Below are 26,425 nucleotides of genomic sequence, written 5' to 3'. Positions count from 1 at the left end.
TTACAAAATTAAGTTTTTATATTGTAATAAATAAGCAACTTATGCAAGATGGAAAGCTGAAATGCCATAACCTGATGCTTCTTTTGCCAAAAGCATACTGACCTGCTGTGTGCTTCTAACAATTTTTGCTTTTATTAAACTTGATAGCATTTTGATTAACAACTTATTAAATCTGAAACAAAAACAGGAAATACTGGAAAATCTCCAAAGGGTCATCCAGACTTGAAATGTTGGCTCTATTTTCTCTCCACAGAAGCTGTCAGATGTGCTGAGATTTTCCAGCATTTTCTGTTTTTGTTTCAGATTCCAGCATCTGCTATATTTGACTATGTTATTAAATTTCAAATTCTATTTAACAGATTATTCTTGTTTGTGGCAACCTATTTTGTTGTTATTATTAATGTTAAGCATCCATGATTTTAGTCATGCCCTGCTGAGCCTGAACTGTGTTGAACACTATTTATTTGGACAACTTTTAGCCATTCTGGAATTAGTGCAGATAAGTTTCATGTTGACCAGGGAAGCCATTGATTTCTACTTTTTAGTCATGCTCATCCTTATCTACTCTCCCCATCCAACACTACCAAAAAGGAACAAGTAAGTTCCCCCTCCTTTCCAGTTTAGCCAGTTAAATGATGGACTTGGCAAGAGCAGAAGGAAAAGGAATTTAAGAAGTGTTAGTTGACTAACATTGAATTTTTGAGGAGGTAACAGAGAGAGTAGACAATGCTAATGCAGTGGAGGTAATTTGTCTAGATTTCTAAATGGCTTTGATACAGTGTTCCGTAATAGACTAATCAATAAGATCAGATAGCATGGAGTCAGGGTATTAAGTGGCAGAATGATTTCAAGCCGGCTTCAATCCATCAAGAGATTAGGAGTAAATGGTAGTTATTCAGAGTGACAGAAGGTGGGAAATGATGATCACAGGATCCAGTACTCTGTCCACTGTGGTTCACAATTTACATTCATGTTTTGGATCTTTCTAAATGCGCAGATGACACCAAATTGGGGTAACATCAATACTAGAGAGGATCACAAATTACAGGAGGACATTAATAAACCTACAGAATGGGCAGATAATTGTCAAATGAAGTTCAACACAGGCAAATATGAGGCAGTACATTCCCAGAGAACAGGGAGGCCATTTATTACTTAGAAGTTGCAAGACTAGCTGGGATAGAGGAACAAATGGATCTCTGCTTACAAATACACCAGTCATCAAAGTTTGTGCCAAAAATTAGCATTACCGCAATAATAGCAAACCAAGCATGAAGCTTTACTTTGAGAGGGGTTGAATGAAAAAATAGGGAAGTTATGCCAAAGCTCAACTGAACCGTGGTTACACCACACTTTGGACAATATAGTTCTGGCCAACATATTATACAAAAGATATAGAGGCAGTGGAGAGAGTGCAGAGAAGGTCACAAGGATGGTACCAGAAATACATAGATCTTTTTGTTAGGAAAGGATTGATGGACTGCATCTCATTTCTTTTAAAAGCAAAATAAGGCTGAGGGATGACCTAATAGTGACAGAAGCTTTCTGTCTCATAACTTGGTGGTTTGCACTATGTTGGTCAAGTTTGGCTGAAGACTCCCAGTCTGACATGGCAGTCTCTGTCCCATTTGCTGCTGCGGAATACAGAGGACTGGGAAGGTGCACAGTTGTCTGGCCTCAGTTTCCTCTGGGTCAAGTTGAGCTGAGCTTTTTGTTTTTGATCACCTCTCCCAATAGCATGCCAAACTGTCAGCCTCCAGAGGACAACACCACCAGTGACTGTCTCCCAGTTGTCCGTGTCACCATCCATCATCTTCATATCTTATTGACAGGTGTCCTTGTAGTAGAGATGTGGACATCAAGAAGATTGTGACCTCATGGCCTAATGCCAATGCACACTTCAGGACCTTTGAGTTGGGGACATTGTCCAGCCATGAGCTGTTGAGGATGCATCTGATGTAGTGAAGAACACCTTCACTACATCAGCCTCTTCTCCTGCCTAATATATGTTATCCAGGTCTCATTATTAAAGAATGTGCTGAGGATGCCTGCTTGGTGGACTCACTGTTTGATGTTCTGTCACAGGTTGCTATTGTTCCACACACTCCTATTCAGCTTGGATATAATAGCTGCAGTTTTTGTGATAAGTGTGTTGATTTCAGCATCAAGAGACAGATTGTAGAGTCTAGATATGTGAAGCTATCAACAACCTTCAGTGCCACATTGTCAGTGTTGATTGATGACAGTATGGCCACATCCTGGACCATGATACTTACCTTCCTGATGCTGATGGTCAAACCAAACTCTTTACAAGGTGAGAGAGTCTGTCCATTTTCTGCAAAGGTAATCCTCGTATTGGAATGCTAGTACAGCAGCATCAGCATAGAGTAACTCTCTGATAAGGACCTGGCATTCCTTTGTCTTTGATCTCCAATGAGCAAGGCTGAAATCTTTCCATCCGTGCTGCCAAGTAAATGGACACTCTCTGCAAGAAGACCTGAAGACATGAGACAGCAGCAGAGAGAAGGATATACCAGAGAGTATTAGTGCTAGAACACAACCCTGTTTGACTCCATCTCAAAGGGTTCCAATATTTCCCTGTTGTAGATTACCTTATCCAGCATATTATGGAAAGAGGGATCAAACTGAGCAGCTTCAGTGGGAGCCAGTTTTCTCTAGCAGCTTAAATAGACCAAGTCTGCTCATCTAGTTAAATGCCTTGGTGAAATCAGTGAAGGCAATATATAGAATGGAATTTTTCTGTCCTGTATGCCATGGAAATCACAGCAGGTGGGACACGGATCATGCAAAGGTCCATTGACCCAGGGTGGGGTTTTCCAGCTTTGGGGTGAACGTGGATTGAAAATCCTGCCCAAAGTGTCTGCTTAGTTCATGGCATTTCATCATGCAGCTACCAGACTCAGAGAGTCATGTCAGTTGTAGATCTTGCAGTTCTGATGACACACCAGGATGCTGAATAGATGCATTCAGCCAGGATGCACAATCAGGTCCTGGAAACACAGGAAACCTCTCCCACTACGCTCAGCAGGGGTGATGCCCGAGTAGTTGTTTCAATCGCTGCTCATGCCCCTTTTCTTGTACAGGGTCACAATCTTTGAATCACATATATTGCAAACCAATGCCTATTACCATCTAGAAGGACAAGAGCAGCAGATACTTGGGAATACCACCCCCTAGAGATTCCCTTCCAAGTATTCACCTTCCTGACTTGGAAATATATCAACATTCCTTCATTATTACTGGGTCAAAATCCTGAAATGCCCTCCCTAACAGCACTGTAGGTGTACCTACACCTCTGATAGCAGCCGTTCAAGAAGACAGCTCAACATCAACCTCGAGGGCAGCTAGGGATGGACAATAAATGTTGGCCTAGCTAGCAATGTCCACATTCCACAAATGAATTAATCCACAAATTAATTAAAAATATATATCTTGGGGCATTGTCCCTTCTCCCAGCAGAAACAGAAGTTCATAGAGATGCTGCAGGATTGTTGACTTCTCTTCTGTGATCAGTTCAGGTGGTATAGGTTTAGTACCTAGACAGTCAATGGCTTTTTTGCTAAGTCCCTAAACTGTGTATTTAATATCCAGCTCAGCCATAACGTGCAGGCTTTCCATGGCAACTAGAACTTTCTTGGTGACCATGTTGTCCCTAGTATAGCTTGCGCTAGCCTTCTACCTATCTCTTCAACTATCTATTACTGTTTGTGGTGACTTCTCCAACCTTTGTTTTCATTGGAGCCGTTTTCTTCGTTGATGTTGCCTTATTACTCCCTTCATTCATGTGTTTAGCATTCAGCCCCTAGCATTCCCTGTGTTCAAGGACATTTGGACATCTAGATATTGTGCCAAAGATGTAATTAGTAATTTTTGGTACACCAGCTGTAGTTTGTTAGACTTTACTTTTGAGTAGCTCTCAGTGCAAAGTCATCTTGCTCAGATCTCTCTTGTAATTAATGAGAGCAGATCACTTGATTTCAATGACAAGTTCCATTTCTGTGATGTTGGCCTTGAACCAGTCAGCATTTTTCCATTCCTGCTTCCCATGTTTTGAGAGTGTGGTATTAATATCTGGATAGACAGTAGGGCTAATCTTGTTACAAGAATGGCATTTCTGTTTTGGATAGAAAATCTAAAGGGTTGCATTCTAACCCTGGTGCACTCCAGGGAGTGATCTATACCACAGTCAGTGCTGTGATAGCTGTGCATGTTGAGAATGCTGCTCAGAGAGTCACATTTGGCAATGATCAGATCTAGTTGGTGCCAATGCCCTGATCCTGCATGTCTCCAGGATACATTGGGCCCTATTTTGCCATTTTGATTCGAAGTGCTGGGCAGACTTGAAACTGGGTCTGTTTGCGATCTGACTTTTAGACCCATTCTCAGGCGCCCCATACACACTCTGCCTGAAAAAAATCCAGCAATTCTGAATTGTGCTGCAGAAGCCTGTGATTGGGGTCCCGATATCCCGCAGTTCCGATTGGTGCCTCCAACTGCGCATGCGCAGAAAAAAATTGATAGAACGCGACTCCCCAGCCACATCACTCCTGGGACAGATAATGCCTCTCCCTGGTCATCACAGACATGGCCTCACCCCTACAACATTACTGACCCCCATATCTCCCCACACCCTTAACCATCCCAGGCTGATCGTGGGCAACTCCCACTGGATGCTCAGCACTTACCTCCTCACTAACTGGAGCACCCAAATCGGACATTTGTAGAGCATGTCTGTTTTGCACCGATTCTGGATGGGTGAATAAGTGCTGGTAACGTTGGGCGTGCAGCCAATTAATTTATTTTAAATGCATGCAAATACACTTAAATAGTTGTCGTGCCCGGTCCAGGCACAGTCCCAATCATGGCCATTTTTAGTCCTTGGTAAAGGGGGAACCAGCACGGAGACAGGTGCAGATTGTGCTACTCGCCTCATGCCCGACTTTACCAAGTTTTTGCACCCAAATTTGATAATATTTTTAAGAAGCGGGTTGATGGGTTTTTGATAAGAGAGGGGATTAAGGGTTATGGGGAGAGGGCGGGAAAGTGGAACTGAGCCACGACAGATCAGCCATGATCTTATTGAATGGCGGGGCAGGCTCGAAGGGCCAGATGGCCTACTCCTGCTCCTATTTCTTATGTTCTTATGTTCTTATATCATGATGGATTGTCACAGTGTACATAATCAGGATGCAGTATTGTGAATGGTCCATAAAAGACCGTACAGTAGTGGGGAAGTGGAGGGAATAATTATTAGGGCAGAATGTGCCTATAATAACACAAGGGATTACTGTGGAGTATACTGCTGTGAGTGAAGGCTTGCGTACTGGGGCTACAGATGTTGCAAGACTAAGTAGAGCTTAAAATAAGACATGAGTTAGAAACACTAATCGTTGAAATTCTTGTAGCATCCAGATCATTGATGCATTGTTGTTCACATTTATCTTCTCTGCCTCTTCTGGCCATTCCTGCAGGGTGAGTTGCCTTGGTAATTTTCTCATTCTGTTAATTTTATATGCATTTTTTTCAGCAATCAAGTATTTGTAGAGCAGCAATGCATTACGGAGTGCTGGACAATGAAGGTGGCTGGGTAGACGTTACCAGACAAGGAAGGAAACCTTTCTTTATAAAAGCCTATCGGAATGGTGTTCAATCAGTTGGGTGAGTATTGTTGACTCCAATTGCAAACCATTCATAAACTGCAAAAGGAATGCCAGGGAGGAAGGCTTTAGAACAATGCTCCTTCAATTAAAACTTGCCATTGGGAGTGTAGGAGTGCTTAATTTGCCTGTAAATTGCAGTTAGTGTAATCTCCATGTAGACATTGTTTTACCTAATGTGAAGGATTTAAAAATAGCAGCCCTTAAAGTGCATAGTCAGTGATCATGACAGCCATATATTAATCAAGCTTTCAAGATCCTCATCGCTAACTGCATTATAGCTACAGAGGGTGCTATAGGAGGATACCTCATTTACATGGGGCTGAAAGATACTCTTGTTACTATGGGTGCATCTTGTGCACCTATCTGATCCACATTGTCAGATGTTCCCCCAAACCACCCTCCCCCTGCTTCCCTGCTCACCACTGCCCCGCCCCCTCCTCACACATACACATGAATTTTTAGAGGGAACAGGAGAGAAGAGTAGCGTAGAGAAGGAGAGATGACAGGGCAGAGGAGTGGAGGTGCAAGGAAACAGGTTAAAGATTGGATGGAAAGTAACAGGAGAAATAAGGAGGGAGAAGGTGGAGAGTTGAAGGAAGGAGAGGGAACAGGAAGAAGAAATGGGAAGAACAGTTGGGCAGGAAAAGAGGGAGGAGAAGGAGTGGGAGGTAAAGTGCCAAACAAGAGGGGTAATGTCAAGGACAGGAAGAGGAAGTGATGAGGGGAAAGAAGGCATGGAGATGTAAGGAAAGGGAGAGTGGATGAAAGGAGATGCAGGGAAGCACTTCATGATTTTTGAAGGAAAAGGGAGGTGAGAAATAGGACAATAATTGAAAAGGTTGATGGTCACTGAAACAGGAGGTAATGATAGTGGTTTTTACAGGTAGACTGACAGTGTTTGTGCAAAATAGATTTTTAATAGAGGACATACACGGTAGCAACTGAAAAGAGGAGACCTCTCTTTAAAGGTGGAAGAAGCATGTAAAGATTGAGAACCTTCATTGAAGTGTAAGCCTCTTGCTGAACCAAAGCCTAAAGAAGTCTACCTCAAACGTCCATGGGATTCTTTCAGTCTCCTGCTGTAGCTTTAGTGAGAAACTGGTAGAACTCCTGAATTGTGTTGGATCTTTGTGCTTTTTTTCTCCAACAGCCCAAACCCCACCTTACAATGCAAATAATGGGACTTCCTCAGCTCTGAGTTCCCATTACAGGGTTTCACTCGGGACCTGCTGTATGCATGATCCAAGTACACTGAGATAGAAGAGGCATTTTGACCTCCACGAGGATACATGTAAGCCTCACCAATAAATTCCTCAGGCAAATGACAGGGCAGTGAAAGGTTAAAAACCAGCATATCCAACTGGAGTGAGAGGATGGAAATTAAGTTGTGACGAGGATGAAGCCGTAAGCTTTCCTGCCCAAGCTCATCCCTCTAGCATTCAAGTATTGGTTCTTTTGTAATATGAAATAACTTTGTAAACAAAATGTAAAAATATGGACTAACTCGGTGCCCATAACCAAGAGTGACAGTGGCACAACTACTGACCAAACCTGGCTGAGTAATGAAGGACTTACCTGCCTGACTGGACCTGCGGCAGGTTGTAGAAGTACCAACACGCGGGGGGGAAGAAGACCTTAGCCTGTCTGCCTGCCACTGCTGTACCTATCCATGACAGTGTTGGTCGAGTAACGTAAGCACAGTCCTTGAGAAGGCCAAGAATCATCAACACAAAGGAAGATGGTTGTGGTTAAAGTCATCTCAGCCCCAGGACATCACTGCTGGAGTTCTTCAGGGTAGTGTCACAGATTCAGTCATCTTTAGCTGCTTCGTCAATGACTGTTCCTCCATCATAAATTCTGAAATGGGGATGATTGCACAGTGTTCACTAATTCATAACTCTTAAGATAATTAAGCAGTCCATGCTCACATGCAGCAAGATCTGGGGTTATCATTGATCAGGAACTGAATTGGACCAGCCATGTACACTGCAGCTAGAATAACAGGTCACAAGCTGGAAATTCTGCAATGAGAGCTCACCTCCTGACACCCAAAGACTGTGCACCATCTACAAAACACAAATCAGGAGCGTTATGGAATACTCTCCAGTAGCCTGGATGAGAGCAATTTCAACCGCATTCAAGAAGATTGATATCATCAGGACAAAGCAGTTACATGCCTGACACCCCATCCACCACCAGAAACATTCATCCCCTCCACCACTGGCTCATTGTGTCTGCAATGTGTGTCATCTACAGGACGCTCTGAGCAACTTGTCGAGACTCCTTCAACACCATTTTCTACCAGCAACTTCTATCATCTGGAAGAACAAGGGCAGCAAATGTATGAGAACAGCATTAACAGAAGATTCTCCACCAGGTCACAGACGATCCTGACTTGGAACTACATTGCCTTTCTTCACTGTCTCTGGGTCAAAATCCTGAATTTCCTCCCTCACATGTGGCCCTTGCAACACATGGACAGTGGCAGTTCAAAAAGGCCACCTTCTCGATAATTGCTGGCCAGTGGTGCACACATCCTGTGGTATGAATGAAGAAAATAAAATCGTCAGTACGTCAGAGTAATAAACGGAATTAAAGACTTGTGTTTATATAGAAGTTTTCACAACCACTGGATGCATCAATGCATTTTACAGTCAACAAAGTATTTTTGAGGGAGAAGTATTGGGCAGGACACCTTGAATAGCTCCTCAATGTTTTTTGGAATAGTGTTATGGGATCTTTGATATCCAGCTCCAGAGAGCAGATAGGGCTTCAGTTTAACATGCTATCCAAAAGACAGTGGTTTTTACATTGTTGCACCTTCTCAGCACTGAACTCCTCATGTCCTCGAGTGCAACTAACTCACAACCTTCTGACTCAGAGACCAGGGAGCTTCCAACTGATCCACCTAACAACTGAGTCAGCAAAATAATTAAAGAGTTCAATGTACAGATAATATTTAGAATCAAAAACACCTTTTAAACTCAGTGATAATTACTATTATATAATCATCTATTTTGTAACTGAACTGCTTCAACAATTGTTCCAACAATGTAAGTTTTTGAAATTGAAGATCTGTTATCCTCACTATCACAAATTTACAGATTTCTCCCTTTTCCTTTAGTAAATATAAAGCTGCCAATTCATTTACCGTCTCTAAAGTAACAGGTTAGTACTTTTAAGACATATTTTACAGTTTTTAGTTTATTGCAGTTATGTATATCTTAATTATTAAATTTAATTTTTATTTTCTACATAGTCCAATCTGCTAACTGCCAGACAAGAGGACATCAAATATGCACGTACAAAAAACCAACTTCACATTGTCCCAGGTAAATAAATGTATGATGCACTATCTCATATTAATTATCAATTTACAAATGGATTTTGCAGTTTGTCCTCATTCCACCCCTGCCGCTCCCACTCACCCCCAAATCATCAGCTTTGCATCCTCTGTGCTGCCAGGATCGTTCTGCCTCATTTTTGGGAACATTCTGCAGCTCCATACCCTTGAGTTTCCTAACCCTGCCGCTATGTTTTGGTACATCCCTCACATCCATAGCGGATGTGGAGTTAGCCTGCTGACTGCTACGCTCTGTTGTATGTGTTGACCTTGGCAAGTGTCCTTTGCTGGGCCAAGATCTGGAGGGCCCTGGCCTGCTTTGGGCTCCTGTTGTGTGGCAATGGCACATTTCTTGGTGTGTGGAGCTGCAGTGGATGGGGTCACAGGGAGGGGATTGGGAACAGCCGAATATTCCAGGAATCACCAGGATGGATGGTCCTATGGTGTCATACTGCAGCTCTTCTTCCCTATGAGTGCTCAAGGACCCCTTAGTTGATTCCTTGAGGAGAACTGGCAGCTGGAGTGAGATTGAGATACCCTGCAACCTTCTTGCACTGATATTAATAGATATCAACAAGTCTGTCAATTACAGAATAAAGCTTTTTTTTTAGAGTAAAGCTTATTTCTTAGTGTCACACACAGGCTCACATTAACGCTGCAATGAAGTTATTGTGAAAATCCCCTGGTGGCCTCACGCTGGCATCTGTTTGGATACGCTGAAGGAGAATTTAGCGTGGCCAATGCACCTAACCCACACATCTTTCGGAGTATGGGAGGAAACCCATGCAGACACGGATGGAATGTAGAAACTCCACACAGACAAGGACCTAAACCGGGAATTGAATCCGGGTCTCTGGTGCTGTGAGGCAGCAGTGTTAATCACGTGCCACCATGCTGCTAGGACCAATGTCTCCATGGCAGCCACCATCCTACCAGTGTTGACCTCAATGTGCTGGCATGCTGGCACAGTCACTTTAGACAGAAGCTGCATGGATTCTTTCATCCTGTATTGCAATCTTAGGAGTGCAGCAGACATCCTTTCCAATGTTGCTGAACTTGTCTTTGCAGATAAAGCAACTGAGAGCCAAGTCCAGAGAATAATCATCTGACTCAAACTCAGCAAATGCCCAGCCTCAAACTGTCTCCAAGTACCTGCACACTGGGATGTCCCTGCCTCCTCCTGCGCTGCAGGGACTGCGGAACAGGAGCCGTCATCACAGTGTGGTTGCCTGATGAATGTTGCAATGCTGGATCCTCACTGGGTTGAGTGCCACTGGCTTCACTGTCAGCACAGGAATGGTTCACATCCTGGCCAGCCAGTTGGATGGCCCTATTCTCAAAGTCCATCAGGACTTAATTCATACTCTTCCTGCACTGAGTGGCTGTCCTCTTTTGTAGGGCACTGGTGCTCACCAACACAGCCACCAATCTCATGCTGGATTGGTCACCATGGATGCGGCTCTGCCCAGAGCTGGGGAGAGAACTTTGTGTTGCTCCTCCAGTGTGTCTAGTATATGCTCCATAGAGGCCTCATTGGATTTGGAGGCAACCTGCTTCCTCCCTTTTTGAAGCTATGACTTCCCAGCAGCTTTTGATCCCTTAGAGAGGGGCAGCCTTTAATATGGTGCCAGATTACTGAAAGCCTGAAATCACGGCGGGGCAGATGAATCAGAGGCCATTCCATCAGTTATCTGATGTGAAACCCATACCTCAGCGCTTTTTTTCAACAAAGTTCCGCATGAGACAATGGAAACAGTCGCCGTTGCCTGTGGAGGGTTAACTGCTGATTTCCCTGCCTGATATCAGATTTTTCCAGTTTCTGGGACAATTCCACTGAGTCTCTTTTAATGTAAAAATAATTGAATTCCTCATATGTGATAAACAGACACTGAGCCACAATGAGACCACCTGAAGTTAATACCCAAGACAACTGCCATCTGTGGAATCACAGCCCATTTTCAGGAAAAGATCAGGTGGGAGAAAGTTGGAGGAGAAAGAGGCACAGCACAACTCGGAAAAAGTTATTTCACTGACTCTTATATAAAGGACTTTTTGTGTAGTATTGTTGAAATCCATGCTGAATAATTCGGGGTGAGGGTGTGTGTAATGTAATAGATTTGTATTGGACACAACTGACTATGAGAAACTAGGACTAGATCCATAGATGTTGAAATCCTTAAGATAAAGACATTAATGTGTCTTAATATACATTTGAGGATTTCCACTAAGAATGATTTTGAATTGTTAAGCATGAGACTGAAGTAAAGGCAATATTTAATAAGGGTAGGAAATGTGTCAAAGCATTTTGGTTATTCCTTTCTGTGAACAGTGCCCACATGGTCACCATTGCTTGTGAAGAATTTAGTTGGACTGAAATATTGAACCCATGCATTTTGCTCTGTAATTTCAGGATATATTGTCCACAAAATTGCATGCAGGAAAATCCACATCTGGCTCGTGTAATTGGAACACATGTCTATTCCGATGTAAGTAACTGGAATGCATAGTGTTAGGTGATGTATATTAGTTATTAAATGAAGTTTCAGTTTTATATCATGGTTAATGCATTATAATCCAATTAACAGTTCTAATTAACAGCACAACATGATGCATCATCTCATTCTCCTCTGATGATTGTTATGACTCTGCTTCATTTTTAATGCATATCATTGCTAGATACAGGTTGACCAAGCAAAGAGAGCATCCAGTATAACACGTACCTCCATCACACTCAACGTTATTACTGTTATGTAGCTCCTCCTTTTGAGGTTTTTCTCTGTCTGGTTGGTGTTCTATAATTAAGAGGATGAAAAAAATATTTTTATTAAGAACTTCCATCTCATTGAGGAGCCTTCATGCCAATCCATATCCAACAACTCGCTCTGAAAACTCTGCAAACATTTTGACAACCGTGACAAATTCCACACAGCAGCTGAGACAATCCGCAATATTCAAAAACAATCAACAACATTCCAAGTAAAGCAACCTGCAACATTCTTTAAGAAGTCTATTTGCTATAGCCCCAAGTATTAACAGAGCCGGAAAAAAAAATCCTAGATCTGGCTTTTCCTTTTTGCCAAAAACTAATCATTTTTGTTGGACTGCTGAGATTCTGCAAGCCTCTTTGATTGCTGATCTCCAGAGCCATGATGGCAGCAGTCATAATTTACTAGGCAAAAAGCTGAGCTTGCATGACTCCAACCTGAAATTCCACTGCAGCACACCAACTTTGAGTGGTTTCTGCTTGTGTTGCAATGAGACATCATTGATGCTGCATCATGGTTGGATCCATAAGTGTGCCAGTGAGTTTGCCATGACTGCCCCACTATAAAGCATGTACATGGTGCCACTGGCATGGCACCCAATTTTAAGGTTCACTGTCCTCCACAACTGCCTGCCATCCCATCCCTGGGTATAGTAAAATTTCAGCCTACAAGTTAACCATTGGTGATAATTGCATTGTACAATTTTAATTTGCGTGCGTCTGACCCATAGTTGAAATTTTCAAACTACTCTAGGAAAAAGAAAGTAGCCGTTTGTTTCCAGACAGAATATATGCATGCACACAAGCATTTACAGTGGCTTTTGGGAGCATCCAGCCCCCTTTTTTTAATGATGCCATAAATTGCCCGTACAATATATTCTTAGAAGGATGCTACCACTGGTACCAGCTAGTTCTCTGCATCTGGGCTACGACACTTTCCAGCGAGCTTGGACTCAAAACCGAGCCAATATTTGTTTATTTTGTATTACTCCTGTTTGCCAAAACTGTGTGGAAAGTTTTGCAGTCCAAGTATAGAGAACAAGGGAGTCACAGTGATGCCATCCTTTCCAGAATGAATGAAGTAAAGTAAGTCATATCCATGGGTGGCAAAAACATGTAATGTTATAAGTGGGAGTTCCCCCAATTCAAATTTACACTTAAAAATAATAAAATGGATTTATATTTTCATCTTCATTTTTCTTTCAACCTCAAATGTTCTTGGTGCAGACTTTTGCCCAGTTTGCAGAATTTTATATGCATTAAAATTTGCTGTGTTCATTTGCAGCACCAGAAAAAACACCCCACAGTAAAATGTCTCTTTTATGTTATCAAATGCCTATACAACAATAATGTGTGAAGAGATACCTTTATGACATTCAAATTCAGTTCTTAACCTTTTTATATTCAGTGATATTGATTATTGGTAGCATGCCAATAATTTATGCCTGTTCAGCAAGCTCAGGGTTTTTCGAATCTTTATTCACCAAATTCCAGGACGTAAACTCCAATTACAGTTATAGCCCAGGACTTCAATCTCCTTCAAACATTGACAGTCTTATGACAGAATTGTTTCAGATGAATTGACTTTTAAAATAATTGCATGTGCAAGATTTGCATGTGTGCATTTACTTATTGATTGTGTTAATAGTTTCTGAGTTATTGCATTGTACAAATGCGCACCTTAATTGGGAATCGTAGCGGCGGGACAAAAAATTTGGCGAACCATGTAAAGGTCCATTGATCTCAGGTAGCGGGAATTTCCAACCTTGGGGGTGTGTGCAGTTGGAATATCCTGTCCAGGATGTTTAGAATTGTGTGAACTCTTAATCTAGAAGTGACATTGAACTTTACAGTGTTATAAACTTTGGGCTTAAGATTGCTTGATTATATAAAAATGTTTTTAATTATTTCAGTAAGGTTGCTGTTAGTTCTTGACCATGGTTCTCAGGCTCCTCCTGGCCCCACAGAAATTTTCCCGATGTGTCTTTTCTTGAACAGCCTCCAATGATAGTATTCTGACTTTTGCTGTGTGGATTTGAAAAGGAGAATGAAGAACCAAACTCAAGTGATAACCTGGATTATGTGACGCCTGAAACATTAAACCATATAAATGAGTTTCAGCACAGTGCTAAAGAAGGGGTGGCACGGTAGCACAGTGATTAGCACTGCCGCTTCACAGCCCCAGGGACTCGGGTTCCATTCCTGCCTTGGGTCACTGTCTGTGTGGAGTTTGTGCATTCTCCCCATGTCTGTGTGGGTTTCCTCTGGGCGCTCCAGTTTCCTCCCACAGTCCAAAGATGTGTGAGTTAGGTTGATTGGCTATGCTAAATTGCCCCTCTAAATCAGCCCATGAGGAACCATGAGGCCCTATGCTAAATTGGCCCATGAGGAACATGAAATCAGGAAATGTTTGAGACAGGATAATTTGGTACCAGACATTTCTACACACTGACATTTATTAATGATTAGTTATAAAACCATGCTCTATTAAAAAAATGATTTTATGAATTTACTGGCTGGAACCATTGATTGGATTTTAAAACACGTTCCAGTGACTCGAACCCGCAACTTCAAAGATGGCTGGAAATTTGCATCACCAAACCCAACATATTCAAAAGCCATTATCTCAGCCCAGCTTGTCTGCAGGAGCTGATCAGTTGCCTTGGGGAAATGTGAATGAACCAGAGCTCTGCTTCCCCATTCACAGGACGTCAGGTCTCAACTGATTTAGGGACCAGCACTAGACATAATCACTTCAGACAAAGGACTTTGGCTGGGAGAGAAATTCCTAGGCATAATGTAATCAAATTACAACTGGAACACACTAGCCTTGGCCATATTTGGGTCATCAATCAGTTGAAGAGAGATGATCATGTGATAGGTCAGCCTAACTTTTTCTGCTTACGAAACTATTTTCCCCAGACGAGACAGGAGCAGAAAAAATCCTGAAGTAACAAGATCCCTGTATAAAAGTCATTCTCTCTCTCTCTCCACCCATCATGCAAGTTCAAACTCTAGTTACTGCTTGACTATCCATGTGCCATTAACTGAGATCTATCTGCATCTTTAAACCACTATGATGCTGAAACTAGAAGGACCCTGAGCTCAACCTACAAGAACTGTATCACATGGATCTTTATTGGACTTTAGTATTGTTATGGCATTGAAATATGGTCAGAGACTCATTTTGGGGTCAGAATGAAATGAAAGTCTTGCTTTTATAAACCTTTTTTTACAATCTCTGGATGTCTCAAAACACTTTTACAGGCAGTAGTTTGCACACGAACAACGAGACACCAAGTTAATGGTCACCAACACCAATGTAACCCAATGAACGATTTCTGTTCTATGTTGCAATCATAGTTAGCCATGTATCTGTGGTCAGCTCCTCTGGACTTCACTTTATGCTTCTCAGCTATCCTCATCTATTTATTGTCTTTATGTTTTCAGTGTTTTGGTCCAAAGACTTCCTGCACAAACAGTTATACTGTGACTTATTTTACACAACCAAGTGAAGATACCAACTGCAAGCAGCAGTTTCACTTTCAAATATATTGGTTTGCTTTGGCTGTCTAACATCATTTCAAAACCAAAGTGGTTTGTGTTTCCTGATGGTTGTGGAGGGGTGGAGCCGCACAGAGACAAATTTATTTCATATACTAATTACCTTGTAATTTTATTCTCCTCCAGAGATCCAGCGTTTGCAGAGCAGCCGTACACGCCGGGGTCATTCACAATCAAGACGGAGGTTATATTGACATGATGCCAGTTGACAAAAAGAAACATTATATTGGCTCATACCAGAATGGAATATTCTCTGAAAGGTTGGAACAATAATCTAAAGCAGCAGACTTAGTCAGATGCCAAAGTTAATTTTTGAACAGCAGAGCTTATTCAACTTCTTGGCTAAAGAAAAAAAAATCATAAACAGGCTGAAACAGTCTGTCCCATCCCAATGTTCTGCAAAGTAATTAATGATTTCAGTGGAGAGCATGGTATGCAGAACTGCCAGGCTCCAGTAAGCTGATAAAACATATCCCTTTAAAAGCTGCTTACTAATACAGCATCACAACAAATATTGTTTTCTTTTATAACTAGTTGATAAAGTGTCTGGACTTTATAGACAAATAGAACATGCTATGGGATGAATTTTGATATTATAAATAATTGAGTTTCTTGTCTTTGGAATCATCCTGAATATTAGTCTTTTACTTCATAGGAACTAAATTCTGAAAACTATTGTAAGACACATAAATGAACCTCACATGTAGTGCAAGATCATAAAAACATGATGAACATTCTAAGGATATGTTCATTGTGATTAAGACACTAAGAAACAGGATGGTATCATGGAATTTCTACAGTGCAGAAGGAGACCATTCGACTTATAGGGTGGGATTTTCTGGCTGTGCTCGCCCCAAAACCGGAAAAGCCAGCCAAAGGTCAACAAACCCTTGTATGATCTGCTACCCCCCCCCCCCCCCCCCAAATTCCCCGGCTATGATTTCTTTGGTGAGTGGGATGGGAAAATCACCCCCCCACCCCCCACCGTAAAGTCTGCATTGACTTTCTGACCCAACACCTCACTCAGGCTCTATCCTGGCAACCCCACGTATTAACCCTGCCAATTCCCCTAATCCATACATCTTGGGACAAAAAGGGACAATTTTGCATGGCCAATCCACCTAACCTGCACATCCTTGAACTATGGGAGGAAACCAGAGCATCTGGAGGAAACCCATGCAAGACAAGGGGAAAAGGTGCAAACTTCATACAGCAGGAAAGAAAACCAGTTTGGAAAAAAATGTTAACTCTTTTTACGGCTGCATATCCTTCTATTAAATAACTGCATTGCTAATATAAATAAGACCAATAATTGGGTTTATTAACACAGTGAACCTTGTACCTCACCATCTAGGAAGTTTCCACTTGATATGTTTTTTTGTGTTGGGGCATGCAAGAGTGAGGTAATGATCCCAGAAATACAAACACACACTACCAGATAAAAATCATTGGTGTTCTTTTCCTTCAACATATCTTATTGAATGGTCTATTCTGAAATTGCTCCCTCCTAAATTACTCCCTGCTATTGAAATATTTCTGTTTTAAATCAAACTACAATGCACAGAGTTTGTATTCAAGCTCTGCCCAAACTTTCACAGCACTAGTAGCGAAACCATTATCATTATGGTCAGGCACTAAGGACTAGTGACAAATATACTGATAATGGCCTAACTTCACCCTGTTCAAAATTTATGTTAGTGCAATGTTCATAATATAGCATTAGAACTAGGAGCAGGAATAGGCCATGTTGCCCTCGAGCCTGCTCCGCCATTCAATAAGATCATGGCTGATCTTTTTGTGGACTCAGTTTCACTTACCCGCCCGCTCATCATAACCCTTAATTCCTTTACTGTTCAAAAATTTATCTATTCTTGCCTTAAAAACATTCAATAAGGTAGCCTGAACTGCTTCACTTGGCAGGGAATTCCACAGATTCACAACCCTTTGTGAGAAGAAGTTCCTCCTCAACTCAGTCCTAAATCTACTTCCCCTTATTTTGAGGCTATGTCCCCTAGTTTTAGTTGCATCCTCCAGTGAAAACAACTTCCCTGTTTCTATCTTATCTACTCTCTTCATAATCTTATATTTTTCTGTAAGTTCTCCCCTCATTCTCCTGCATTCCAACGAGTAAAGCCCCCCGTCTACTCAGTCTCTCCTCATAAGCCAATCCTCTGAACTCCGGAATCAACCTAATGAATCTCCTCTGCACCCCCTCCAGTGCCAGTATATCCTTTCTCAGGTAAGGAGACCAAAACTGTACACAGTACTCCAGGTATGGCCTCACCAGCACCTGAGACAGCTGCAACATAGCCTTGCTGTTTTTAAACTCCATCCCTCTAGCAATGAAAGACAAGATTCCATTTGCCTTCTTAATTACTGGCTGCATCTGCAAACCAACTCCTTGAGATTCATGCACAAGGACACCCAGGTTCCTCTGCACAGTGGCATGCTGTAATTTTTTACCAATTAAATAACAGTCCACTTTGCTGTTATTCTTACGAAAATGGATGACGACACATTTACCAACATCGTACTCCATCTCCAGACCCTCACCCACTCACTTAGACTACCTATATCCCTTTGCAAACTTTCAGCACCCTCTGCACACTTTGCTCTTCCACTCAATCCCCAACGCCAAATCATCTATATAAATCGTAAAAAATTGCAGTTGCAACACTGATCCCTAAGGCATATCACTAGTCACTGCCAACTAGAAAAACAGCCATTTACCCCCAATCTTTGCTTTCTGTTAGTTAATCAGTCCTCTATCCATGCTAATACATTACCTGTAACACCGTGCACCTTTATCTTATGTAGCAGTCTTTAGTGTGGCACCTTGCCAAATGCCTTCTGGAAATCCAGATGCACCACATCCACAGGTTCCCCATTGCCCACTGCACATGTAATGTTCTCAAAGAATTCCACCAAATTAGTTAAACATGACCTTCCCTTCATGAAGCCATGCTGTGTCTTACCAGTGGGATAATGTATATCTAGATGTCTTGCTATTTCTTCCTTGATAGATTCAAGCATTTTCCCTACTACTGAAGTTAAGCTAACCAGCCTATAGTTAACATAAGACATTGATTATCCTCCTTACAATACACCAGATCTACAACATTTTCTGAACACAGGAGTAAAGTACTGTGGATACTGGAAATCTGAAATAAAAAAAATGCTGGAAATGCTTAGCAGATCAAGCAACATATGTGGAGAGAAATGTTTCAGGTTGATGACCTTCAATCAGAATAGTTGAGCATTTTTGTTTTTACAATATTTCAGGATCCATTTGCAATTTGATGCAAACAGTGAATATTTTTCCTGTTTTCTAAAGTTTTTAAACAAACTATAAAATTAGATGTTTAATCAAGTTGTTAGTCCTTTGGGAACAGCTATTGAAAAAGAATATGTATTAACATTTAACTCATGTTTTTCTCTCTCTCTTAGCCTTAAAAATCCACCTGGAGCTAAAGCATTCAGAATATTTGCAGTCATTTGATTCCAGCCAGAAAATAATCCAGAAAAGTTAGTAAAAGACTTGGAAGAAGCAAAGGAAAGTGTTTCAACTATTTGCTGTGCTTTTTGCTGAGTTGTGATATTGGCAGAAACATTTTAGTCCATTGCAAACCAAACATTTCTGTACCATATATTGAAAAAAAATAATTGCTGAACATCAGAAACAAAGACTAGATGTTCCTAATCAGCTAATAATAAACTTATTATGTTCAAATGCCCCAATTTTTATTATAAGTAGTAAATTTACACTTCTATAATTACTGTTTTCTAACAGAATGCTGCTAACTCAATGACACAACAAAAAGATACAACATTCAAAACTGAAAACCAGGATTAGATAGGACTAAACTAATGCTTTATAAACCTGGCAGTTACTCCTGCAGGCCAGGATGTAATTCAAATATAATAATGTATTATTGGTAGCAATGAAAAATTTGTAGGAAAAATTTGAGAAAAAAATAGAACTTATCATGTCCATTTTTGGATGGGAGGAGAGCATTGGGGAGACTAATTTTGTGGCACCATCTCTTGTAGCCAGTCTTTTTCAGGAGCACGCCAACCCCCAGAGTGGAAGCCAGCAACTTCCAATGCTCCAGGTTGTGCATCTGAAACAGATGTTGGGCACCTGGATTAAGCCAATGTCGAACTCCACACCATCTTTGTCATCAGCTGAGCAGAACTAGATTCTCGTATGTTCTGTCCAGTTGATCAGGCTGTTCAGTGACCTAACAAATGGTCCTAAAAGGGACCATTGGAGATCACCACCTCCCCCTGCCCTCACGATGCCCCAAAGGTATGTCAACTTATTATTAGTTTCAAGTCTGCGGAACCTGGTGGAATATGAGTACTCTTCCTGTCACCGTAAAGATACCATGGGCTATTGCCAAGACAAGTGTGCTCACTCCTCAGTCCCCTCCTGCTGGTTTGCTTCCCCTTCTTCAAGACCTAGCTGGTAGTTGGTTTAGTGTTGAAACTAGCTGTATTTCTTGAAGCCTCAGCCTGTGAGCTGAATTGGACAGTCTGTTGCATCTGCAGATAAAGCCTGAATTTCCAGTGAGCTCAGGCGTTATATACAGGTGCATGTTCATTTTGTGACACTCACTTCACAGCAGTTATCAACACTACCCCAAGTTCTTGGCCAATATGGTAAAATTCTTCACACCAGCATTTGTAATTTCATTAAAAGAAATTCTTGGCAAAGTTAGCGTAGTGTATGCACAAGTGGACCATATAACTTAGATTATAAAGCACTACTTTGGAAAATAAGCTAGCACATATACATTCCATGTTTTGGTATGTGAAACATGGCGTTAAGGTGATGGTTGTTCTTATAAAAAACTATATTGCTTACAGACCACAGATCTGTTGAAAATTATTTATGTTATTTTGTTATCATGGTTAAATTGCCTTTTGTACTCGTAACTTTTAAACATTTTATGATATCGGTCTTTCAAACAATACTGTCTGCCATTATGTATCTTTACTACCTCAGATACTGTACTTGGTTGTAGTATATGTGCTTACACAGATTTTTTTCAATTCTGAAAATGCATTCTATCAAATATTTTGAATTAAAGACTCCAAAGAGTAAATTGCACCTTTATTGTTCAGCGTGTCTTCCATTATTTGTACACAAAAAGAGGATCTCTTTTACTGTATCTCCTGCTGCTGACCAGGTAAATGAAATCAGCTCCCACTCTGTTCGCAGTTGTCCAGGCACGTCCAGTTGTGCCTGGGACATCACTGTCAGCGGTGATGACACTGCAAGGCTGTGGGGAGTGTGTCCTCGGCCCTTGTGGCATCAGCAAACGTGGTTCATCTTTTTAGAAGCAGTTTTATTTATCTATGTCCTTCTTTGGAAGAAATGAACAAATTAGGAGACTAATGAATTCAAACCTTTGTAAATTATTTTAAGCATTTTGTTTTCGTAAATCTGAGGAGAAACAGATGTGCGTGAAGAGCCTTCACTGATAGTTAAATTATTTTTATTGAAGTTTGAAAGGAGTATACAGAACTGAATATTATCTCTGTAAGGGGGAAAATTGTAAGGTGAGTGTTTAAAGTGTTTAAGCAGAACAAACTAAGGGATTCTCCAATCTTGTTTGCACACCACCACTGCTAGAAAGAATGGAGAATTTGGAGCTCAGCCAAATCTCCGTTCACTACAGTGGGACTGGAGAATCCCAGCCATGGGCGAGGTCAGAGAATTTCAGCCTAGATCTTAACTGTAATCTGCCCATATCTGCTTTTAATGGAGGTGAGATGTGGATAAACAACTAACCCTCAAGAAGGCGGGTTGACACATTGGGTGGAATTTTACGAGCAGGATTGTAAGTGTCCAGCTCGTATGAAAATGGGAGAGTTGCATATCCATTTTTTGGGTGTGTTTTCACGTTCAATTTTGTGCATATAATGCATGGAGAAATGGTCTAAACAATTCTGCAGGCCAGTTGGCAAAGGAAGCTATTGCACATGCGCAGACCTCTGCAGACCTCTGTGCCTGTGCCTTCACATGCACAGTAGCAACTGTAGAGGGAACTATTGCGCTGGATGTAGCCTTTGATTCTGCACATGCACAGCAGCAGCAGAGGCCTGACAGAATGAGAGTTGTCAGGCTGCTGCTGTTGCAGGCAGCCTGAACAAACTTCCTCGCTCCCCCTCCCTATAATTGCAGGGGCTCGTGACTGATCATGAGCCACATACCACCCAAAATGCAGCCTCCACCAACCGACTAGGTTGCTCCCCATCCCCAGCAATGATTGCAATGCAGAGCAGGCCCCCCCCCCGATCTGACTGCAGGCAGAGGTGGGCCGCGGCCCCCCCCTTCCTCTCCAATCGGGCTGCGTCTTCAGGCCCCACCACCATAGGCCCAGCCCACATTGACCCTCCCCATTGGGCAGTGCCAAGTTGCCAGACTGTTGGTGCCTGGCTGGCATTGTCTAAGGCCCCCCTCTATGCCATCAGCTTCCCTGGGTGGCCTTAATGGTCTCCAGTTCTACCGGCAAGGCCAACACAGCTGTTCCCTGTTCATGGGGAGCAGGTGATTTCCTTGCCAGAGAGAACCTCCCCGGCGAGATTATAAATGCAAGTGAGCCTGGGCAATTCAGTGTGGAGCTCACTGATGCCATGTGAATCCTCATTAAGGTATATATGAATAAATTACTCAGCCATTCACCCATTTCCAGTGAGTGGCAATCCTGATTTCTTGGCTCTTGCACAATTTTACTAGTTCACTCTGCCTATTGATAGGTGAGGTGAACCAGTAAAATTCTGCCCATTAAGTACTATATTGAAGCTGCATACCTCATTTGTATTCAGCATTTTGAATTTAACTGGAGACTGCTGAAACTGTCAACTGCTAGCTTCTTGTCCACCATCCTCCACTCATTTCATCGACCCCAGAAAAATGCCACTTCTTTGGAATTTATCCATCTTCCTGGGGCACAGACAGAGCTGACACTGCAACTGCCTCTCAATTGTCCCCCTATAATTGAAACCCAGGCCAGAATCTTCCAATCCTGGCAGCAGTGGCAATTGTGAAGAGCAGGGGAACTTAATTTGACACAAGGCCAAATATCAGATTCCTTGGGATCCACTGGCGGAACTTTGTTTTTCTTTATTCATTCATGGTTCATAAGCGTCACTGACTGGCAAGAATTTATTACCCATTTCTTGTTGCCCCTGTACAACAGTGGCTTCCTAGGCCATTTTAGGGGCCAGTTGAGAGTCAACTGCATTGCTGTGGATCTGGAGTCAAATGTAGACCAGACCAGGTAAAGATGGCAGATTTCCTTCCCTAAAGGACAACAGTGAACCAGACGGGTTTTTCCCGACAATTGACAATGGTTTCACGATCATTGGTAGATCCTTAATTCCGCTGTCTTAATTATTGGTTCACTCCATGGAGAACAAGGCTCAGCTGAGTTCTGCTCTAGAGATTGCAGCACCCTGTGCACTAGCATTCTGTAGTGGATCGTATTCCATGGACTACGGAGACCACAAACCATAGCCATCTGAACTGCCTTCTGTGGAACCTTAGTGGAAGCTCAGAGCTGCAATCAATGGGGAGTTTCATTGTTGCTACACCAGAATAAGTAACAATGCAGAAGAAATGGGCACTAGGGTGATAGCCAATTCTTAATTATTCAAGATCTGGAATGAAGAATATCAAATCTTTGAATCTTCTAACACTATATGATGGTATTAGGTTTCTTTGCATTACTGTTGGTTTTAACATTCCTTAATAAAGAAGGTGTGGACTTGAAAATACTTTGAAAGGTGAATGTGAAGTCCTTTGTGACGAGGTAGGAGTGACTTAGTTATTGGAGAGATGAGGTAACATTCAACTGAATCACTCCTACATTCCATTCAACCAATCATCATCACCGTCAGTCTTTGACCAACTCACCTCCCCTGGCTGAAATTGCCTCCTGTCCACCAAATTGGTTGTGTGTTTGCAAAAGGTAATCTACTATGGAACATCTATGCTAACCTAAACCTACACTTGTTCACTGATTTCCTCAACCCACCAGCAGTACATCTTTCATCATATCACATCACCCAAATGGGACAGCACAGTAGCACAATGGTTAGCATACTGCCTCACAGAGCCAAGGACCCAGGTTCAATTCCTAATTGGGGCACTGGCTGTGTGGAGTTTTGATGTGGAGATGCCGGCATTGGACTGGGGTAAACACAGTAGGAAATCTGACAACAGTTGGACTTAACCTGGTGTTGTCAGATTTCTTACAGTGTGGAGTTTGTACATTCTTCCCATGCCTGCGTGGGTTTCCTCTGGGGCTCTGGTTTCCTCCCACAGACCAAAGATGTGCGGGTTAGGTTGATTGGCCATGTTAAACTGATTCTAGTGTCAGGGGATTAGTTGGGTAAATAAGTGGGGTTATGGGAATAGGGCCTGAGTGGGACTGTGTTCAGTGCAGATTCAATGGCTTGAATGGCCTCCTTCTGCACTGAAGGGATTTTATAATATGGAAATAACCAAAAATAATATTCCCCAAGCGCATAACATGACTGTACAGTAATTTACCTGACTGAGGTGAGGACAAAGTGAATTTTGTTCCTCCAGACTGATTCACTACTATTCCCATCATAAATTGTTGGGGGAGCTTAGGAATGAACAAATCCATTACTAACCAATATCACAAAAAGGATTTAAATCAGATGAAGGTCCCAAAATTTAATTTTTGATTTGGTTGAACCCTCTTTTTAACTAGTGAAGACTAGACCAACATGATGGTTGTCGCACTTCCAACACAATTTGTACATATGAGTAATCAGCATCTATAATTTGTATATTTAACACTCAGTTTACATCAGAGAAATGGGCAAAATGAGGTCTAATTCCTCCCTCATCCTGAAGAGTCGCAAAATCTTGATGTTCCCATAGATCTCCAGTCTATCACTCAAGCCAGCCTTCCATCCATTGACATTGTCTGTATTTCCTGCTGCCTCAGAAAAGCAGCCAGCCTAATCAAGGACTCCTTGCATCCCAGACATTCTTCCACCTTCTTCCGTTGGAATAAGATAACAAAATTCTGAGATCACATACCAACCGGCTCAAAAACAGCTTCTTCCCTACTGCCATTAGACTTTTGAATGGACCTACTTCACATTTTGATCTTTCTCTGCACCCTTTCTATGACTATAAAATTCTGCACCCTCTCCTTTCCCTCTCTATGAACGGTATGCTTTATCTGTATATCATGCAAGAAACAATACTTTTCAGTGTATGTGACAATAATAAATCAAATCAAATGCCAGGAGAAACCACACTATAAGTGTATCAAGTATTTGTTTGTACAGCATAGCTGGCTATAATTCATGCTAACATTATTTTATTTTACAAGTTACAGGCTGCAGAGTGTATTTTTTTAGGAAAAAAAGGGCTCATGGGGTAAGACTTCCTCTGCACGTGGGCTACAGTGAAATCATAGATGTGTTTATAAAGAATGGGTATTGGCATCTGCCAGAGGGAACAGTTTCAGCAATAGATCGATCCCAACGTCTTAATTTCTAGGTAATTATTACTTTGAGCGTTTAGTAAGAGAGAGCATTTTTAAGGGTTTGGGAGGAGAGAGAATTTTATTTGATTTTTATATAAATTAAGATAACATCTAATATTACTCTTCTTATAATATCTGTGAAGCGACGCCCAGGTATTCATGGCTTAGGTATCTGTTCATAATGTTGAATGATCATTTGAAACTTGGGTGATTCAGCATCATATTCATGCATCTCAGGTAAAACTCTATGGTGAATAATCCAGCCTCAGGATCATTTTAGAAAAGGCTTTTCATTCTGATATTGTTAACAAACTTAAATGAAGGAGAAGTTTGTAGCTGTTCTATAGTCACCTGCCAAAATTATGGTGAGGATCAATCGGAAAGTTTGAACAATTTTGGTCCCATAACTTGTATTCAACCTTTTTTTATTTCTACGGGAGAAATCAAGAAATATTTAATAGGTGAAGCTTAACGTGGAATCATTCTATACTTGCTGTGGAGTTGGAAGAAGGATAAGGCAAAGCCCTGATGCCAGTTTAGTGACTGCATGGCTATATGGTCTGTGCAGAACACACCATAAGTTTCTAAATCACCCTTTGGTTCTTTTAATTATCCTTGTCCTCACCTTTCCTGTAGATCTACCAAAAACAGCAAACTGAGGAAGATAATAGTGGTGGTGGTGATGATGAGAGACTGAATTGCTTCCTAGTGAGAAAGTTGCATTTAATTTTCCATAGTTCCCTAGATTCAGGCAAGGTTCCATTAGGTTGGAAAATGACAAAATGCAACTCCTTTATTCAAAAACGAAAGGAGACAAAAAGCAGGAAACCTCAGCTTAACATCTGTCACAGGAAAATGTTAGAAGCTATTACTAGAGGCATTACAGCAGGGCACGAAATAAGCTCAAGGAAATCAGGCAGAGTCAACACGGTTATGGCTGCGATTCACTGAGCCTGCTAGCCTCTGGCGGATGTCCCGATAGCCTATTGAATCAGGTGTTGTGCTAAGCTGGGTAACAAACCTGTAGAGATGTTCCTGGCCCACCACGTTTCCACCACACTCTCAGGGTTTCTAATACAGAGCCTAACCAGTTGCCGGACAAAAAAAGATTCTCCTCAGACTTCCAAAGGTTTATTTGGTGTCCTCAGGTTTTCAAATCTTTCACCAGGGAGAACAGATGTTTTCTAGCTACTCTATTTGCTGTTATGTGCTCTGACCAAAGGCACGTCCTTGTTTCAATGGCTCAGGCTGAAGGATCAGCAGACATTCTCTTGGTAAATTTTGTCAGCGGTGCTTTGCCATTGCCTCTCACTCTCAGGAGCAGATCAAGGAGGCAATTCTCAAGTCTAAGCCAGCTGAAACAGCAATGAAACCTGCACTGATGGCATTCTGCTAAATAACACACTCGCCATCGAGTCAACTGAGCTGACTGGCTCCATATTATTTTGTCTATGCCTCTTATGATTTTGAACACTTTCATCAAATCTCCTCTGAACCTTTTCTTCTTTACGGAGAACGGTGCAAGCTTCTCAAA

At 41.7% G+C, this 26,425-nt stretch overlaps 1 protein-coding gene across 1 annotated transcript in view; it reads left to right on the top strand.

Moving 5' to 3' along the window:
• The window catches only part of LOC145346601 (cysteine-rich secretory protein LCCL domain-containing 1-like), a 48,645-nt gene extending 28,180 nt beyond the window's left edge, over positions 1–20,465 (top strand). Inside the window, exons 10-15 of the mRNA XM_080194066.1 lie at positions 5,549–5,679; positions 8,806–8,849; positions 8,941–9,013; positions 11,435–11,510; positions 15,479–15,612; positions 18,800–20,465. Coding sequence (XP_080050192.1) covers positions 5,549–5,679; positions 8,806–8,849; positions 8,941–9,013; positions 11,435–11,510; positions 15,479–15,612; positions 18,800–18,851 — 510 coding nt within the window. The 3' untranslated portion in view covers positions 18,852–20,465. The remainder of the gene's footprint in view (positions 1–5,548; positions 5,680–8,805; positions 8,850–8,940; positions 9,014–11,434; positions 11,511–15,478; positions 15,613–18,799) is intronic.
• The last annotated feature ends 5,960 nt before the right edge of the window (positions 20,466–26,425 follow it).

This window comes from Carcharhinus amblyrhynchos, chromosome 8 (genome assembly GCF_965287045.1).
Source record: "Carcharhinus amblyrhynchos chromosome 8, sCarAmb.v2.hapA, whole genome shotgun sequence".
NCBI classification, from domain to species: domain Eukaryota; kingdom Metazoa; phylum Chordata; class Chondrichthyes; order Carcharhiniformes; family Carcharhinidae; genus Carcharhinus; species Carcharhinus amblyrhynchos.
Note: the sequence above shows the minus strand (reverse complement) of the source record. Positions and strands in the feature narration are given on the sequence as shown.